This window comes from Choristoneura fumiferana, chromosome 14, assembly GCF_025370935.1.
Source record: "Choristoneura fumiferana chromosome 14, NRCan_CFum_1, whole genome shotgun sequence".
Taxonomy (NCBI): Eukaryota; Metazoa; Arthropoda; class Insecta; order Lepidoptera; family Tortricidae; genus Choristoneura; species Choristoneura fumiferana.
The window spans coordinates 3248071-3267569 of NC_133485.1; the positions used below are offsets into that span (position 1 = coordinate 3248071).

General features: G+C 34.2%; 2 protein-coding genes across 3 annotated transcripts; both read left to right on the forward strand.

The window, feature by feature from the left end:
* The first annotated feature begins 1831 nt into the window (after positions 1-1831).
* On the forward strand, positions 1832-8876 carry LOC141434726 (uncharacterized). Its single transcript, XM_074097166.1, has 2 exons — positions 1832-2027; positions 4683-8876. The coding sequence occupies exons 1-2, from the start codon at positions 2024-2026 to the stop codon at positions 7940-7942; spliced, it is 3264 nt and encodes a 1087-aa protein (XP_073953267.1). The 5' UTR covers positions 1832-2023; the 3' UTR covers positions 7943-8876.
* A 4808-nt stretch (positions 8877-13684) lies between these two features.
* Positions 13685-17869, forward strand: LOC141434727 (uncharacterized). Of its 2 annotated transcripts, none has more exons than XM_074097168.1 (2): positions 13685-13877; positions 14760-17869. In XM_074097168.1, the coding sequence occupies exons 1-2, from the start codon at positions 13844-13846 to the stop codon at positions 17618-17620; spliced, it is 2895 nt and encodes a 964-aa protein (XP_073953269.1). In that variant the 5' UTR covers positions 13685-13843; the 3' UTR covers positions 17621-17869. The 2 variants fall into 2 exon arrangements, with proteins under 2 accessions (XP_073953269.1, XP_073953268.1); XM_074097167.1 differs by having other exon boundaries at positions 13686-13873.
* The last annotated feature ends 1630 nt before the right edge of the window (positions 17870-19499 follow it).

A 19499-nucleotide genomic window follows, 5' to 3' on the forward strand; every position in this document is an offset into this window, starting at 1 on the left:
TTATCTGAAATTAACGCTACCTATAAATAACCTAACCAACAAAAACTTGGAAAACCCTTGACTATGTCACTTCAAAGTTCAATATCTCAAAAATGTCTAAGAACCATTGCTAGAAAACCTGATTTCAAATAAAAAAACCGCAATCAAATTGGTAAACTCGTTTAAGAGCTATGGTGCCACAGACAGAAACACAGCAGTCAAACTTATAACACCCCCCTCTTTTTGCGTCGTGGGTTAAATAGCAGATTGTTCAAAAAGGGAATAAAACAAGCCATAATGACACGAGATGTTTAGTCACCCGAGCAGAGCGAGGGTGGCTATAGTTCGAGTGGCATTATGCTTGTTTAGTCTCGCGTTAAACACTACTTTTCCCTTGGAATGCGAGGAAAAAAAACAATGTTCTGTTTAAAACGTACGCTCGACTAATGGACAGGCCATCTGTTCAAAATTCAAATAGCAAAAAAAAAATGTTGCGCGGTTTTTTCTTTTCTTTTATTGTTTATGAAGTGACGCTTTAAAAGTTTCAATTTTTTTTTTTTAACTTATTGGACTATGCATAATAAAATGAATTCATATAGGATCATATTCTTAATGATTAATTGTTTCACGAAATTAAATCGTGTATTTTTTAAATATTTTTGCACAGTTGTCATTTTGACGTTATTTCCACGCCCTAAAAATCCGCCATTCACAAACACCGTGTTGGATGGTTAGAGGTTTCAACCTAAATTAAAAAAAATACTTTAATCCCTAGATAATAAAAAGGAGTTTTAGTCCCGATATGCAGAGACTAAAGTAACATTTTAAGAACATGAGGAGTGAATAATAACTAAACGCATCCTCCATCCCATCCCAGCCTATATACGTCCTACTGCTGGGCACAGGCCTCCTCTCAGCACAAGAGGGCTAAACGCTTACCTATAAAAAATCTTTAGGCACTACCCTGATTTCAATGTGAGTGAAACCGCGGGAAAAATATAATGCATTATATTTAAGGGCCCTTACACACGATGCTTTTTTATGCGCTCGTTTGTATCGATACAAACGCAAGGATCGTGTGTAAGGTTAAAATGCTGGCTTCCTTCCGTTAGCTGAGCGTTCGACTTACGTTTGTATCGATACAAAAGCAAGGATCGTGTGTAAGGTTAAAATGCTGGCTTTCTTGCGTTAGCTGAGCGTTCGACTTACTTTTGTATCGATACAAACGAGATCAAAATAAAGTAGTGTGGAAGCGCCCTATACTTCGTTTTTTTTAGCATTAGAAAAAGGGTAAGCAATCTTGACGGGTCTTTTCATTTAAAAACGTTTTCTCAAAACCAGTATCTATTACTTATAATACCAAAAGCATGTAAATGGTCATATGCCCTTGCTAATTGTTAATTATTTGCAGTGATTTATTTTTCAAGTGTTTTTGAATGAAATGACACGTCAACATCGCTTACCTTCTTTAAAAAAATAAGTACAAAATCTACCAAAAACGCGATTAAATCGCGCAGAGGACGCGCGTGCGCGTATCAAAAAAGTCGTGTGCAAGGTCCCTTATAATTCGAATCAGTATTAAGTTGGTGCACTTGTTTCCTCTTATTATGAATTGTATAAGGTTATAGTTATTCGATGCAGTTTAAACATAGACAAATCAAAGCCCGTGCCGGCTCACAAAGCTCGCTTAGCTCATTACCGACGCTCGATAAGAATTGTCCACTTTCCGCACTCGCATCATAAATAACTATTATTCGTCTTCTCAGTACAGTGTTACATTACAACGACTAAAATATTAAGTCGTGCCTTATCAAGCGCTTAAAATTAGCCCGGGTTCCTGTGAACACATTGAATTATGATAAGGCTCGGATAATGTTCATGGAGACACAACGGACATCAGTTTTGTCCGAACAGTCGGTGACAACGCATAAATACAGACAACAAATAACTACAAGTACAAGTGGTCACACTGTATCACTCAATAACTTGTCAGTTCGTAATTGTTTTATTTACTGTTTTGACTTATGGGAAGACTATTACGAAAATGGGTAAGTTATGTATTGATTATTATTTAAGTCTTGCTAAGACATAAATGTGATAGTTTTAAGGTGCTTTTGAAGTAGGTAACTATAATAAATACAAATTAATTTATTTCGTCAACATAGATAATTAGGTATAATAAACAAACTATTGACAAACTACGATGTGCCTGTCGGCGTATGAAATCATTAAAAAAAAAGAAAAAAAAAAAATAATATGAAAAGAAAAAGATGACCGAATAAAATCAAAATAAAAACATTTATTAGTAGTAGTAGGCCACCTAATGCTTACCTTGTAAAATCTCTATATACCAGTGTACTGCACTGTTTACAATGGTGTTGGTGTTCAATAAAGCGTTATTGTATTGTATTGCTTATTCCGTGAATAGGCCGCAAAGGGCTTTTTTACATGTCACTTTTTTATACTACCAGCGCATTCGGAAAGACTGTCATTGCCAAGAAGAATGCGCTGCTTATCTTGACTACGAAAACTAACATACAAAGGCCTTAACCGATAAGGGAAGAAAAAGTGCCCTTTTATTATTAGGAGCAATTTTTTTCTATAGTTACTCATATCTAATAGCGCAATTGGGGCAAGTTTTGTTAAAAAAATTCCATTGTATCAAATATCAAATCCAGGAAAAAATAAAATCCGAATTCATGAAATATGACTTTTCTCTAAAACTTTTAAACTTTATCATAAGTACCATCTTTTTTTCATTTTGGTTAGTTAAATAGTATATTATGTCCCGAAAGAAAATCGAGTCTCCATCTAACATTTCTGTGAAAAACACGTACCTAAGGCACGCTGTTTAGCGTGTGCAAAGTCCGTTGTTGCGCGTTTTTACTTTTCCATTTTTTCTTTTTAATTTATGCTTGTTCTAATTCATACTTACCGTAGAGGTTTTATATATTAGTTTCTACCAAGACGTAATAAAACTAAAATCCGATCTTATTAAGGTGTCTGAATGAAACGGAATAGCTGCCGAAACGCAATCCCTTCGGGTCAGCCTCGTTCATCTGTTGCTTACTTTGCAGCCTCTAAAAACTATTCCGTCCAAGCGGGGAAAAAGTAATTTTCCACGCGGATTTGGAAAGAGAACGACAAACTTTTCGAGCTAGTGAGGTCAAAAGAATAAAAGTTAACAATTAAAATAAAATTTCTAAACACAACTTATTTTTAATTGTATAAAAAAACAACCTTTTTTTTAATAAAAAAGTAAATAAAATGAATCATTTATTTGCTAAATGCAAACCACTAAAATGATTACGAATAGTGTATGTTACCTATACATTATTTTACATAAAACACAAAAAAAACAATAAGGGTACAAAGGCGGACTTATCCTTGAAAGGGATCTTTTCAAGCTAACCCGGTATCTAAAAATTTCAAATCATTTATTCAGTAAATAGGCCGCAATGGGCACTTTTACAAGTCATTTTTAGGGTTCCGGAGCCAAAATGGCAAAAGCAAAATGGTATAAAGTTTCGCCATGTCAGTTTGTCTGTCGGTCTGTCCGTCCGCGGCTTTGCTCAGGGACTATCAATGCTAGAAAGCTGTAATTTTGCACGAATATGTACGTAAACTATGCCCACATAATGGTACAATAAAAATTACGACGATTATAGACGTAAAGTGGGGGTGATTTTTTTTTCTCATCCAACCTTGTAGTGTGGGCTATCGTTTGATAGGTCTTTTAAAATCATTGGGGGTTGCTAAAACGATTTTTCGATTCAGTGATTTGTTTGCAAAATATTCAACTTTAAAGTGAAAATGTTCATTAAAATCGAGCGTCCTCTAAAATTTAAACCGGTGGGTGGAAAAATTTGAAAAAATTCAGAATGGTAGTAAATATATCAAACTTTAAAAAAAACTATAACGGCTAAGTTTGCTTAAGAATTATTAGTAGTTTAAGAGTAAATAGCAGCCTAAGGTATAAAATACACCTAAACTTGGAAGATTCCGTAAAAAATACGAAATCCTTAGAAAAATATTACTTATTTTATTCGTAATGGCTACGGAACCCTATTTTGGGCGTGTCCGACACGCTCTTGGCCGGTTTTTTAAACTACCAGCGCTTTCGGAAAGACCATCATTGCCAAGAAGAATGCGCCGCAAGAAACTTGGCAGAAAGTCATTTTTCAAATTAAAGTAATTACAAATAAAATATTTAAAAACTATAACAATTAAAGAAAAAATACAAAAAAAAGAATAGAAGAATACAGGGATGTAAAGGGTACCTTAGTTACAAATGACAAACAATCTATATGTGTATGAACATTTAGATGAGATCTTTTAAACTACGCAATAAATTTTAATGGGTTTCCTAAATATAAATAATATAAGAGGAAGGTCCAATAAGAAGATGGGAGGATGATTTCCGCCTAACCCTGGGACCATACTGGACCAGAGTTGTAGCTGACAGAGTCCAATGGAGGCAGTTGGAGGAGGCCTATGTCAAAAGACACACCGAACTGAGGGACATTTTATGATAATCAATAACATACACAAAAATAAAAAACTACCAGTTTGGAACAAAAAGGCTATATTATTATTGTTATATTATATAATAGGAAGGTTTACAACTAGCGATGCGATCTAGGTATTTTAGTAATCAATTTTAATTTCTACGTTTTTTAATTGTAATTTCTTTAATGTTACAGATAATCTGAAGAAAGGTACGATACTTCTGGCGATACTTCTCACAATGAGTTCAGTGAACGGCAGCTGTTTTTTAGAAAGTCTTGGTACATATCCATGCACGGGTCGGGTAGTCTGCCTTGAAGATTTGGAATTAGCGGTATCCTTGGTACGGGATTGGCAATGCAGAAGACATGAGTCTTACGATTATCAGTACAGCAGCTATCGACGAGTCCGAATAGACGAAGACTACGATATCTCCATATATGCTTCAGAAATTGACACAGCAACAAAATTCAACCCATACAGTGCTGTTAATATCTTGACAGACCACATCATACAAATGTCACTTGTAAATAGTAATGAAACCACAGTACCGGCCGCCATATCAAGCTTACGGAGAGCAACTTCAATCGATCTTTCACAAAATGCCATTGAATCAATAAGTTTAGGTGCTTTTTCGAGAACAAACTTGAAACAACTCAATGTATCTCACAATATAATAGCGACTTTAGAAGTTGGAGATGGACCTGTAGGTGTGAGCCAAATAACATCTATTGACTTGAGTCACAACGCCATTAAAAGTATTCCTAATAATTACTTTAGACAATGTCCTGAACTGTTACATCTGAATTTGTCACATAATTCTATTGAGAGTGTAGATATTCTTACATTTGAAGGTATAACACAACTAGAAACACTATACATTTCAAATAACAAAATTTCACAACTCGGTCTCTATTTTGCGAGATTTGTTCATTTAAAAGAATTGTTTTTAGATAATAACAATTTATCCGCTATTGAGGAGAAGAATTTCAACATGATGACTACTTTAGATACTCTAAATATTAGTTCTAACCGGTTAGTAAGTATTGATAGCTCATCATTTAATTTATTGGTTAAGTTAAGGAATTTGAACTTAAGTAATAATAAAATAGAAACAATTCCGAAAGTACTACTAGAAAAAAATGTTCTTCTTAGTTTACTGGATCTGTCTTATAACAGCATTTCAGAATTAGAACCAGGTACCTTTGAAGGTAAAACCATTACTCAATTTAACATTCAAAACAATAAATTATCGGGTACTTTGAAAAAGAACACTTTTCAAGGAATTTACGTTGAAGAACTTGATTTAAGTGTAGCCAATATCACTGAATTAGGGCCCAATCTGTTTGATGGATTAAATAGTACAGTTCAATTAATTAACATTAGTAGCAATTCCATATCTAAAATTCACAAAACATCATTCAGTAAACTAGAGGTTCTGACAACTCTAGATCTATCACACAACAAAATACAAGACATAGAGTTTGATATGACAGACCTTAAGAATCTTTCCTATCTCTACATCAACGACAATTCCATCCAAAACATCACCCAAACTATATTCAAAGGGCTTGTATCTTTAAAGGAAATTGATTTGTCAAATAACGACATCAAACAAATTGAAGCATTGTCATTTGAAGACTTAAACGATGTAGAAACATTTTCTTTAAATAAAAATCCGCTGCCGCATATAATCGCACCGCAAATGTTTAGTGGGTTATCCTCATGTACTGAACTTCATCTTACATATACAAATATAAATAGCCTTCAAAACAATGCATTCAGTGGAATGGATTCTTTAAGACTTTTTAATGTGTCTAATGGTGATCTAAAAACCTTAGAATTCAACACATTTAATGGGACCGGATCTGTAGAAATTTTAGTTCTATCGTTTAACAAAATAGAATTATTTTTAATAAATAATACACAGATAAATAGTGTAACAGAAATTTATTTAAACAACAATAGATTGAGATTTATTACAAAGGAAACGTTTAAAGATTTGGCCAACTTACATATGTTAAATTTAGAGCAGAATCTCATTGTAAAAATCAAAGACGAAGCTTTTGTTACTTTGAAAACTATTCGGACTTTAATTATATCTGCTAATGAAAATATGGTTTTTAACTCATCAATATTTTCTAATACTCCTACACGCAACTTGATACTCAACAATGATACAGCAAAATTTGCATTTGGAAATGTGGAAAATACATCTATTGCTGGTTTGGATGTTTCATTTTGCGATATAACTGATATTAATTCAGTTCAATTATCTAAGATTGAAAGTCTGGAAAGGCTTAAATTGTCGTGGAATAAAATTAGAAACATTGACAAAACGACATTTCAAAAGTTGCGTTATCTTTCATGGGTTGATCTCAGTCATAACAAGATATCTTATATTCAACCCGGCTCTTTTAGTGATTCAAAAACTCTTAGTATATTAAAGCTGAACAATAATTACTTAACGTCTCTGCAGTTCGGCGTACTGGATGGTTTAGTTGACCTACAAATCCTTTACTTATCGAGTAACATCTTAAATAATTTGAAAGCAAACATATTTCATAACACGCTTCGCCTCCAAAAAGTATATCTTGACGATAATATAATAGATGACATAGATTTTAGTGAGTTTGCTGCAGCAAACATAAAAGAAATATCGATAGGAGGTAATTTAATATCATGCGATACTTTGACTAATTTAAAAAAGAAAGAGCGCACCGGGCTAATAGTTACAGCAAAAAATGAGAACTATCACGCAGAGAATGTTGATGGAATAACATGCAGAAGTATGATTAAATTTGATAATGTTTCCTCAGTAAACAGTAATGCAACTGTACTTACAGCTACTTTACTTAGCACTATTGAACAATTTAGAGCAACAGTAGAAAGACTATTAAATCGTAATGAAACGAAGGAGCAAAATAAAAAAAATGATTTTACAGACGTGTCTATCTCCATCGAACATTTCGTAGATGCTTTTAATAAATCCGAAGCAGCAAATAGTGTCTTTCTCAGTAAGCTGATGGAAATTAACAATGGCACTAATTGGTATTTGGGAAATATTGAAAAGTTTTTAAAAGAGCATAATAACGACTCCGCAGGAGACAAATCTTATATTGGCACAGAGCTAAAAGATAAAGATATTGAAAAAATACTGTCTGGGATGTTGGTAGAACAAAGAGAGTCGCTTAGGACTGAGTTTAAAGGTATGTTGGATGATTTAAAATCAAACAACGTTGGAAATAATCAGATGGCGTCTCAGACAACCGATGTTAGCAGTTCAAGTGACCTCAAGTCTGCGTTGTACTTCATTGCAACCTGTCTTGCAGCGCTTCTCTGTGTAATGTTATTGACTTTAATATTTATTTATTTTAGATCAAAGAATAAACTATCGAACAGTACTAGTTTGTATAGTAGCAGGCAACCAATTTCTAATGTAATGGAAATGGAATAGCTAAAATAGTAATGTGGCATTATAATTCAAAAACTTTTTGTGAAGTGTCTAGTTTTAATGGGTTCATTACCGTTTTTATTCTAATCACATAATCTTCAATTCATTGCTTTTTATATAATCGAACAACTTTTCATCGCAAATCGTTTCGAATCTGTCTCAAATCGTAGCGTAACAATTCATAGAATTATCAAGTTATCGAAACATGATTCACAGACGGTACGTCCTATATATTATTATTGCTACGAACAATGTTTCATCGCGGTCACGCTTCATCAAACGATGCATTTGTTATTATTGCAGCACGTTTAGAAAATATATTGCAGACAGTCGTAAGTTAATACACAGTTACTCTCTATTTAAGAATCCAACAGCAAAGATCATTTGTGAAGCAATATTATCCGGGCTACTATAATATAACCTAACGTAACATCCAACCTAACCTAACCTTTCCGAGTCGCCTCTTCTCCGAACCGTCTTGCTCGTTCGCTTCGTGCGCTCGCAGATATCAAATGTTTTTTAGCACTTGGCACCCATGATGTTATACCATCTATATTCAATTAGAGTGTTTCGATGAAATGTATTATCATAGAAACGTATTATCAAGTACAGTAACTCTGGTGAAACGATTTTCTGTGATAAAATAATTTTAGCAAATTAAACTTACGATGAACCAAAATTATAGTAAAGGAGATTCGATGAACGACTATGTCGATATACAAATAAAATGATGAAGTAAAATTCGATGAGTTGAATCTTGTGTAAAAGGTAATTCGAGCAATTGTATGAGCGATGAAACGAAGTTCAATAAATGATTCCTAAGTGATAAAAAATTCTGCAAATAGAGTTATGGGAAACGATAACCGATGAAACAATTATCGGTAAAATGATGGATTACCAGTTTTAATACTACTGTTAAAATATGTTTTTTAAAGACTACGTTTGTTTTATTTATTACGGTACGGTACGTATGGTACGTATTCAAGGCCATCTAGTTTTAATAATAATAATAATAACTTAGTTTTCGACCAACTTGGATCATTGAGTTAGTAATACAATTGAATAAGTTTAGTTTGATACTTTAACTTAACCTTTATCCTCAACATGAAACCCTCTCCATATTTAAAAAAAATTGACGACATATACATTTGGGTTGCGCCAAAGTTGGCATAATTTTCAACCCCGATTATTGGAACTCCGAAAATGTTTGTCATACAATTTTCTGTCAATACTTACTATTAATACTTAGTCACTATTACTACCGATCATACATAGCTCCGAATCATTTAAAATCATAATGGCAATTGTCATAAATGTCTCTTATACTCCTTTTTTTTTTGTCATACATTTTTTAAGCATACTGTTTTGTACTCATAATACTCCATTATCATATATTTTTAAAGCAGACTTATTTGTAGCTATAAACTTCACTATCATACGCCTGCGTTGCTTTCGTTTGGTGAAAAATAATGTGATAAACTACAACGCCATCAATGGGCGAAGCAATCACCATCTGTTGGATGTTATTACTGCAGACATTATTTAACCACTTTAGATATAAGTAACAATGAAAAAACAATTCGTCAGCAAATCAAGTTTAAATGAATTTTAACCTCAATTGTCTTATAACTTTTAGTAGATGTCAGAATTGTAGGTTAGGTTAAGTTAAAACTGCGACCCCCTCAGAACCAAACTAGGTACTACCAGTAAAATAGGATAGGTTAGGTTAGAACTGCAACCCCAACACAACCAAACTACTGCCTTAAGATTGGTTTTTGGAGTCTTTTTATATTTTTTATTTCAACTCCGAATTTTGTTACTTATACGGTCATCCCGTAAATAAAACCCATATCGAAAATACAAACTGAAGTTTTTTGTTTCAGTGCATCAATATCATCGTTAATTTTTCATATTGATAATAATATATGAAAACTTTCAGTCCAGTTCCTACATCGCATTAACGTTAAATTAACGTAAAAAAAACTGTATCGATGTGTAAATGTTATGTTTAACAAGTCTATTGAAATTGATGATTATGAATAAAAGAAATATGAAAACCAGCATTATGAGTACAAAAATATCTTAGTGAAGATATTATGAATTAATATATTCTGATAACTGTTTATTATGACCTCAGTTGATAGTAGTAGAAATTTATGACAAATAAAATTATGAAGTAAAAAATTCGGATGATTCTGTCTACAAATCGGTAGCAGGAAAAAAATCGGAGGATCGATTTTATGCGACCCATATATTTGAAATAGAAATTATCGTACAAAGGTTCCTCTCTCTAGTACACAATTCCTCTACTGTATATGTAAAACTAATAGTAGAGTTCAAAATGTTGGATAACTTAACCCCAGTTGGTTATATTTCGGCACGTGAACAGTGTCGTAACATGCATGTTACGACTGATGTTATGTTATGTGCGTGCACGGTAGCCTGCAGGCTACCTTGGTTGCAACCCCCCAAATAAAACCCTCGACCTTAATGTGCTTGTCATGAAACCCGTGGTCGGCAAATGAGTCATTGCGCGTACTAATTTTCTTGTCATGAAGCCCAAGGTCGGTAAAAGAGTCAATGTGCGTATAACTGCTGCTGCGCACGCTGCTGCTGCAGGCCCACCTGCACACGCACGCTGCGGCGCATGCTACGGGAGGGGGAGCGCGCTATACCTTAATATGTGGAAGAATTATGAACTAAAAGAATTTCCTTGCTCACCCGCGACCTTACGATAGCTAAACTTATGCAAAATATGCGTGTTCATGCAGTTCCTCCACCTCCACACTGTAAATAAATTATTTGGAAGAATTATATTTTTTCTTTTAGAAATATAAAGTTTTACTCGCAAATGTGATGAAAAACATTGTATGTCGCACGGGCGATACTAGAATTACGAACATCGACTCATTAAAGCCCTCAGTCTTCGACTTTGGGCTTCTAATAGACCCTCGTTCTCCTTATTTACCGCCCTCAAGACACAATGTACTATTAAAAGATTTCCGTCGTGTCACAACGGATTTTTTCCATCAGTCATTTTGTATGGGAACTACCGATCTAGCTACGCTCCGAGGTGTTTTTTTTTTGCCAAAACTGGAAAAGACGCAATTTCGCGGTGATAAGATCAAGCTAGATCGATTGTTTACTCCGGAAAACCTCATTATAGCAAATGCCACCGAAATAAGGCTGTTTCCAAGATTTACGAAATAAAACAATACAAGAATTCATTGTTAGATTTATCGTGTTTAACAAATTATACATTAGGTACTATTTTTAACATTAAGGGGCTGTTTCACCATCCATTGATTAGCGTTAACTGGCGGTTAGGTGTGATGCCGTCTCTATTTGTTTTGTTCGAATAGACGGAGATGGCATCACATTTAACCGTCGGGTAACGCTAATCAATGGATGGTGAAACAGCCCCTAAATAAGTAATTATAAAGATAATAATCATACGACAATAACAAAACAGAAAACCAGACTGAAGGTTCGGCCAAGACCTATGAAGCACAGCATGCTCCGAGTGGGAAGGATTGACCAAATCCAGAAGACGGTGCTGCGTCCTAAAACACGCATTGTCGATGTTGGTGCAAAGACTGCCCGATTGAAATGGGCTAATTGCATCCACCTCTGTGGGCTAAAAATGCCAGAGAGTGGATGCCACAGGACGGACAGCGGCGGCCGGGTACACACCAGGATTTACGACGACTGCTTTGGATCGGGGAGAGTGGAGGATATGGGGGGAAGATTTGGCTCGATAATATTAATACCAAGACATATAAAAGACACATAAATAGTGTAAAAGGATCGGCCGTTCTGTCAGCCATGACACTGAGGAGGCTGTTGCTATTGGTGTGATACTATACTTACCACATAGTACCTTGTATAGCATGGGGATACCACAATAGAGAAATCTCTCTTCAGGCAGATGTCATACTCGTACACGTGCGCAATAATATTGGTTAGAATCCAACTCATTATAAATGCGAAAGTGAGTATTGTGTGTATGTATGTTTGTTACTTCTTCATGCTAGAATGGCTGGACGGATTTAAATGAAGTTTGATATGTAGCTGAATATATCTGGATATTTCCCAAAGGATAGGGATGAAATCTCGAAATAACAACCACTGGGCTAAGAGACATAACATTTGGCATGGTTGTTTTTACAAAAAAAACCATGAGAATATTTTTCTACCTGTTTGAAGTCGGTGCCTCCGCGCGAGCTAGGAGGAGTGATAGACGCCCAATATACTATATTATTCGATGTATGTATGTCAGGTAGAAAACTACAGTTTCACTCTTGCTGGCTTCTGCCGAGGCACCGACTTCAAACTGGTAGAAAAATATTTTCATGGTTTTTTGTAGTCGGTTCAACTTTTTGTTATATTTTTTTCTAGCTATTCTACGTAGGTGAAGTGCCTTTTCCACAAGCAGGGGACACAGGCGTCGTCTGCGGGACACAGGCATCGTCTGCGGGGATTAAATAATATAGTTTTGCTTAAATTTAGGTAGAAAAACAGCTTGTTTTTATCAGTTCCGGTGGTTCCAACATTATCAAGGGAAAATTGGTATTAACTCAACAGGATGTTTACGGTATGTCTCTTCCACTGAATGCTAAAAATATCATAACAGAAGATTACACAATAATTTCAACTGTGCCCCAAGTCTAATACACCCACATGTTAATACAATCTTTATGTACTCGTAGGTACTAGCCGTTACCCGGGACTTCGTCCGCGTAAATTTTGGTTTTCACTATCCCGTGGGAACTATGCAATTTTCCGGGATAAAAACTATCCTAAAGCCTTGCCCGGGCCACAAACTATCTGTATACCGAATTTCATCTAAATCAGTTCAGCGGTTTAGACGTGATGAAGTAACAAATAAACAAACAAGCAAACTGACTTATAATCTTTCGCATTTATTATATTAGTGGGATACATCATCAGTTGGAAAATGTCCACTGTTGAACATAGGCCTTTTTCTTAGACCGCCACAAGAAACGACAACACGCCGCTTGCATCCACCGGTTGCCCGCAATTCTCGCGATGACAAGCTCACCTATTGCGAGGTCTGCCAATGCTTCGCCTTTCGTGTCGCCACTCGAGAACTTTGAAAAATACTTCCAAATACATGCGTAGTAATGTTTTTGCTCATTATCCCACTAAAATTATAATTGTGAAAGTAAGGTAAGTCTATTTGTTTGTTGGCTTTTCAAGTCTAAATCGCTGAACCATTTAGAAAAAAATCGATACACATATAGGAAAACGCGTGGAAGTATCACGCTGAAAGAATATCGAATACTCAGGTCCGCTATAGTACCCCTCGAAGTAGTAAAACACTGAAACTTCCAAGTCATCGCAATCAAAAGATATAGTCATGAAATAAGGTCTACCATTTGCCGGATAATCAACACCTAAAAGATAATCAGTTGTCCTAGAAACTGTTAAATTGTTATGAAGGTAGCTTATAACGCACAACCCATAAGAAAAGTCTGAAAACTGTAACTTTATGTCTGTCTGTCTTTGGCAGTAACCAACTAAAATGACCCCACACTGCGTACATTTCGCTTAGGAGCTGCTAACGCAGGATGTTCTGGCGATTAATTTTACGAAATCATCGGTGCACGTGAATTGCACGTGCCTGGTTTTTTTATGATTTATTGACTCCGTCATCACCATTTCTTACTGATACATGCAATGTTAAACAAGACCTTGATTCGTCATATCACATTTCACATCCTGTGAGCGAACTGTGAGTGAACCTCAGATAATACAATCAAAATATGTAAATTTCAGTACAGTTATAATATTTTATACTATAAGACGTGTTAGTTCAAATATTTTTGTTACAAACAACTTACGGGTTGATGTTTAGTAAAGAAAAAAAATTCGGTGGAAATAATGTGTCACAAAAAGGAAGAAGATATGTATGTAGGTGAGTTTTGGATATAAAATTTTACTGTTTACAGTAAACTATCGAAATATCATATTACTGTTAGGACACAAAGTTCATACTTTATAATATGCAATTTATCAAGATGATAAAAATGTTGTAACACTTCTACAAAATAGTGTCAATAGGAGAAAAAACGGTCAAGTGCGAGTTATACTCGCGTACCAAGGATCCTGTGCAAATTTACGGGCTTCGCCCTTCCCCTTTCCCTTCGGTTATCGCGCGCTGTTACCTCGGAAACTGTGCATTTTTCCGGGATAAAAAGTAGCCTACGTCATTTTCTGGCCCATAAACTATCTCTGTGCCAAAAATCACGTCGATCCGTCGCTCCGTTTGGACGTGAAAGACGGACAACCATACAAATATACAAACACACAAACATAAAAACACACAAACACACACACTTTCGCATTTATAATATTAGCATGGATAATGAATTTCCAGTGATAACAAAGATCTGGTCCTAAGCAAAATGTACACAGCATGGGGTCGTTTTAAATTGGTTATTAAGCGTAGGCGGACAGACAAAAATTTAACATATTTTTTTTGAGTTTTCTCATTGGTTGTGCTTAAGAGCTGCTTTCGTGCTTACCAAAATTTAAGTTTTTAGGACAACTGTAAGGCCCACTTGCAGTAAACACATAAATCTGCAGTTAGCGTTAAGCTCAGTTTAGTAGTGTCAAATTGTATGGAACTGTCAAGCTTAAGCCTGGATTAACTACTAAATCTGGATTTATTTTTTCCTGCAAGACGGCCTAAGACACATATGCGTCATAATAGGTTAGGAATCTTAAATGTATGATTCGGGAGTAGCAACGTAAAAGTTTTAGCTCAAACTGAACAAAAACATACTTTTCATTTCAGGTAAGATCATCACAGTGGTTGTGATCATGCTCCTCTCTACGCAATCAGTGCAGGCGGATTGTACGTTAAATGGGGATTACGACGGCAGATTGTGTGTTGGCAACTACACATGCTACTATACTATTGACGATCCAGCATCAGAAATCAGACATTGGGGCTGCAGAGAACGCCTCATCAGCTTCGGCGAATACCGGCGAACCCATACAATGGACTACGTGCTTAACATTAGAATTAACAGTTTGCTTTTTGGATATAATTATTACACAAACATCCTTGAATATTCTGACCACATAATTACGATATCAGCGAACAAGGGAACCTGGATGACTATTCCGAATGAATTATTCGATTTAACTCAACTATTAAGTCTTGACGTTTCACATAACCATATAAACATGTTTGACTCATCCAGAATTCACGTTTTAGAAAAACTTGTCGTTTTTAACGCGTCTTTTAATTCAATTTCTGAATTACAAAAAGATTCTGAAATAGATTCCCAGCTGTCTGTAATAGATTTAAGCCATAATGCTATTAGTGTTATACCTGATAATTATTTCAAGAACTTTCCCAATTTAATCCATTTGAATATGTCTCATAATGAAATCAAGACCTTTAGTATTCTTACATTTGAAGGAGTAGCCGACTTAGAAACACTTCATTTATCAAATAATAAAATAGAAAAAATTGGAATGTATTTTGCAAGATTCCAAAATTTAAAAGAGCTATCTTTAGACTACAATGAATTAAGCTTTATTGATGAAACCAGTTTTAAAATAATGTCGAAGTTAGTAAAACTAAACTTAAGTTTTAATAAAATTATCTCATTTGATGATTCATGCTTTCAAAGTATGATAGGTCTTGAAAAGCTTCAACTTAATGATAATATGATAAAAATGGTATCTAAGTCAATGTTTATAAACAACAATAAGTTACAAATACTAGATCTTTCTGGTAATAATATAACAGTAATTGAATCTTATACATTTAAAGGAAAATACATCACGCAGTTATCTTTAAATGATAATTCAATAACAGGTTTGTTAGATAAATCTATTTTAGCTGGCATTAATGCTGATACCTTTGATTTTAGTGGTAACAATATATCTTCACTAGGACCAGATTTGTTTACAGATTCACATTTACAGTTGCGATTACTAAATTTCAGTATGAATTCCATTTCAGAAATTCATTATAATACATTTCGGACTTTAGGTTTCTTGGTCAGTTTAGATCTATCTAATAATCGTTTACAGAATCTCCAATTTGATTTCAGCGACCTCAATAGCCTTGCCATCTTTGAAGCAAGAAATAATCTGATAGAAAAAATTACCAAAGACACTTTCAAACACGTGAAGTCTTTGCAACATATTGATTTGTCCAATAACCTTATCACAGATATAGATATTTTTTCATTCAAAGGCCTCGAGCACCTTTTCGAATTAGACTTGAGCAACAACCATCTTTCAAGCATAATAGCTACTAATACATTTAGTGGTTTATCTGCAACTCGTTTTCTGAAATTAAAGTATTCCAAAATCACTACGATAGAAGATGGAGCGTTTTATGGATTGACGTCTCTGATGTATCTTAACATGTCACATGGTGATCTTCAAGTTTTAAATTTTAACGTATTTAATTATACTGGATCAATTTGGACCTTAGATTTATCACATAATAAAATTGAAGCATTTCAAGTGAATAATTCTGATTTACAATACTTAACTGACTTACAACTTAACAACAATCAGATCGAGATCATTACTAATCAAACTTTTACAGGGTTAAAAAGATTACAGCAATTAAACTTAAATAATAACAATATTCAACGAATCGATAGTGGAGCACTGAATAATTTATTTTCACTTAGTAATTTAATTTTATCGTCAAATGTGGATATGGTGCTTGATTCATCAATATTTTTGAATTCATCACTCACTGAAGTTTCAATTCATAACGTATGGAAACCATTTGACTTCGCGAACGCTAAAAATTTATCAATTTTGAATTTAGATTTATCATCATGCAATATAACCGATATAGGCACTTTGCGATTGGTAAAAGTTGAAAAACTTAAGAAATTACTACTTAATTCAAATAAAATACGTATAATTGATAAGAATTCGTTTCAGAATTTAAGCGATTTGTTTTTTCTCGATCTTAGTGACAATTTAATAACTTCTATAACACCAGGATCCTTTGTGAGTGCCAAAGATATAGATGTTTTGAATCTTTCTAACAATAATTTACAATCGTTGCAATTTGGTATATTTGATGGGCTTGCAAGTTTAAATGTATTGGATCTTTCCAGAAATTCACTACACAGTTTTAATGGTAACATATTTCATAATAGTCATAGGATTTCAGTTATTTATCTGGATAATAACATGCTAGACACCATCGATTTAAATGAAATTTCATCTGCTGGAATCCCGGAGATATCAATAGGGTATAATCTTATATCTTGTGATTTTCTTGTCAAATCCAAGAAGCGTGGTTTCTTCGGAGTTGTTGTCACTACAGAAATAAAAGAATTTCATTCAGAAAACGTTGATGGAATATCATGTAAAGGTTCTAATTTTGATGATAATCAACAGAACAATTATACAGAAAAACTTACGAAAGCGACAAATAGCGAGCAAGTACCATATTCAGGTAGTTTTAATTCTCAAATTATTGTAAATAAGTTAAGCGATTTAAAATCCGTCCTTTATTTTGAAGCTTCATGTTTATTAATTGTAGTTGTGTTACTTGTAACAGTGGTATCATTTGTTTATAATAAGTCGCGAGGTAAGTTAGTACGGTCATATAGTCTAAATAGCAGAAGGCATTTAACAGGTAGCGCTATGGAAATGGAACTATAGTTATTAACGAAATATTTGAGTCTTGTCTTGAAATATGATGTAATTCTGGTGCTTTTTGTATAAATAAAATATAAGGTTGGAGTTCATAAAGTTGGAGCAAGGTATCAACCGCGTATTTTTAACCATATAAAACCACCGACTGGGAAAAGTTCCGCTATTATGCAGATTAATGTTGGTTAAATCCTTTTATTCTTATCAACGCTATTAAAGACTAACCTTATGGGCTCCACCTAAAGATTCGTTTAGTAACATATTTGTTTTTTTTATTCCCAAATGAATAACTCCACAAACTACAAATTCACTCACCTAGTTGAAAAAAATTACGTAGTTCCTTTGTGATTCCGTAGTTTATAAAATACTAGTTTATGCTTGCGATGTTTGCGATTGTTTATATTAGTTATTGCTTTTTCTGCTATGAATTACTCAACATAGCAATTTCCTAGGATAAAGACTATGCTATGTTTCTTCCAGAGTCTCAAACTATCTACGAGTACGAGTACATACCAAATTCCATATATGGTGACGGCACCAATCATGGACATGTTAAGCACAGTAGTATCCAGTAATGGACAGCAAGGATTCAATGCCTTATAGGTTATTCATGAACTTTACCAGTTAAGATCATCAGATATCAGCACATAAGTGTTATTAGTTTTAGAAAAAGAAGCGTCCGTTTCTTAATATTGGGTTAAAAAATATTCCATTATTGGCTCCTGTCCATGACTGGTGCCCTCACCATCTGTTGAGCGGTTTAAGCATGAAGATACAGTCAGTCAGACAAACAGACAGACAAACTGACATAGCTACTTTCGCATTTATAATATTAGTACAGATTACATAGACATCTTACGTTTCAGGCCCCTGTTTCATAAAAATTACAGACGAGAAAAAAATATGGTAATTCCAAAACGAAATGCTGTGATTGAAAGTTTTGCGATTTTTGCTCATAATTAATATACAAATCCGGTATTTAATCATCATCATCACCATTATCAGCCTTAGGACGTCCATTGTTGGACATAGGTCTCCCTCATAAAAATCTTATGTCAATCACGATCTAAATGCGTCTAAAACTTGTCCCGACGTCTCAATCGTCTCTTTAGTATTAAACAGTCTTTCTGAATATTTTTTATTTTTATTTAAATTGATGTTCATTACTTAGGCATTACTAATCTTTTTACAATAATGTATGTTAAATCCTGTTAAATCTTTATTTATACGGAATATTACTGCAATTTTATCCCGTCAGAGTGTAGCACTAGCAATACCATATAATATGTATTTATTTATTTATTTATTTATTAGCATTAAATTGCACCTAACAATACAATTTTACCTATAAGGTGTAGCTAAATATTTACATACATACATAAAGCATTCGTAATACAAATAAACATTTACATCACATGAAGTCATCATTATAAATCAGTAGTCATGTTTTTAATACAATATATTACTACGGACATATTCAACAAGGTATTTTTTCAAAGCAACCACAAATTTGGAATATGTCAAGGACTTTATTGTGCAAGACATTATAAGCTTTGGTGCAACAAACCTGGAACCTCTTTGAACCCCGCTGTTCTGGCAACCGACTTGAACATCTAAATAAAATATGTTTTTAATCTATCGCTTCTGAAGTTTACCTTTGCAGGACTGAGGATATCGCTTTACAAGTTTACAAAGTTCCATTAATATAACGAAGTCAAAGTTGGTATTTCTAATTTTTTAAAAGAATTCTGCAAGACACTCGATTTGACTTGATGCCATCCAAATACGCACACATAGTTTATACTCTTTGACTTCTGCGCATCCACCCAAATAGGCAAACCATATAGAATGTGGGACTGGAATGTTTATGGTTTATATTTTTGAGTAT

Bases quoted from the DNA above. Each gene is read 5' to 3' on its own strand.
- LOC141434727 (XM_074097167.1), top strand. From the start codon at position 13,810: ATGTTTAGTAAAGAAAAAAAATTCGGTGGAAATAATGTGTCACAAAAA. The intron at 13,874-14,759 runs GTAGGTGAGTTT...TTTTCATTTCAG, and splicing joins AAAAGGAAGAAGATATGTAT to GTAAGATCATCACAGTGGTT.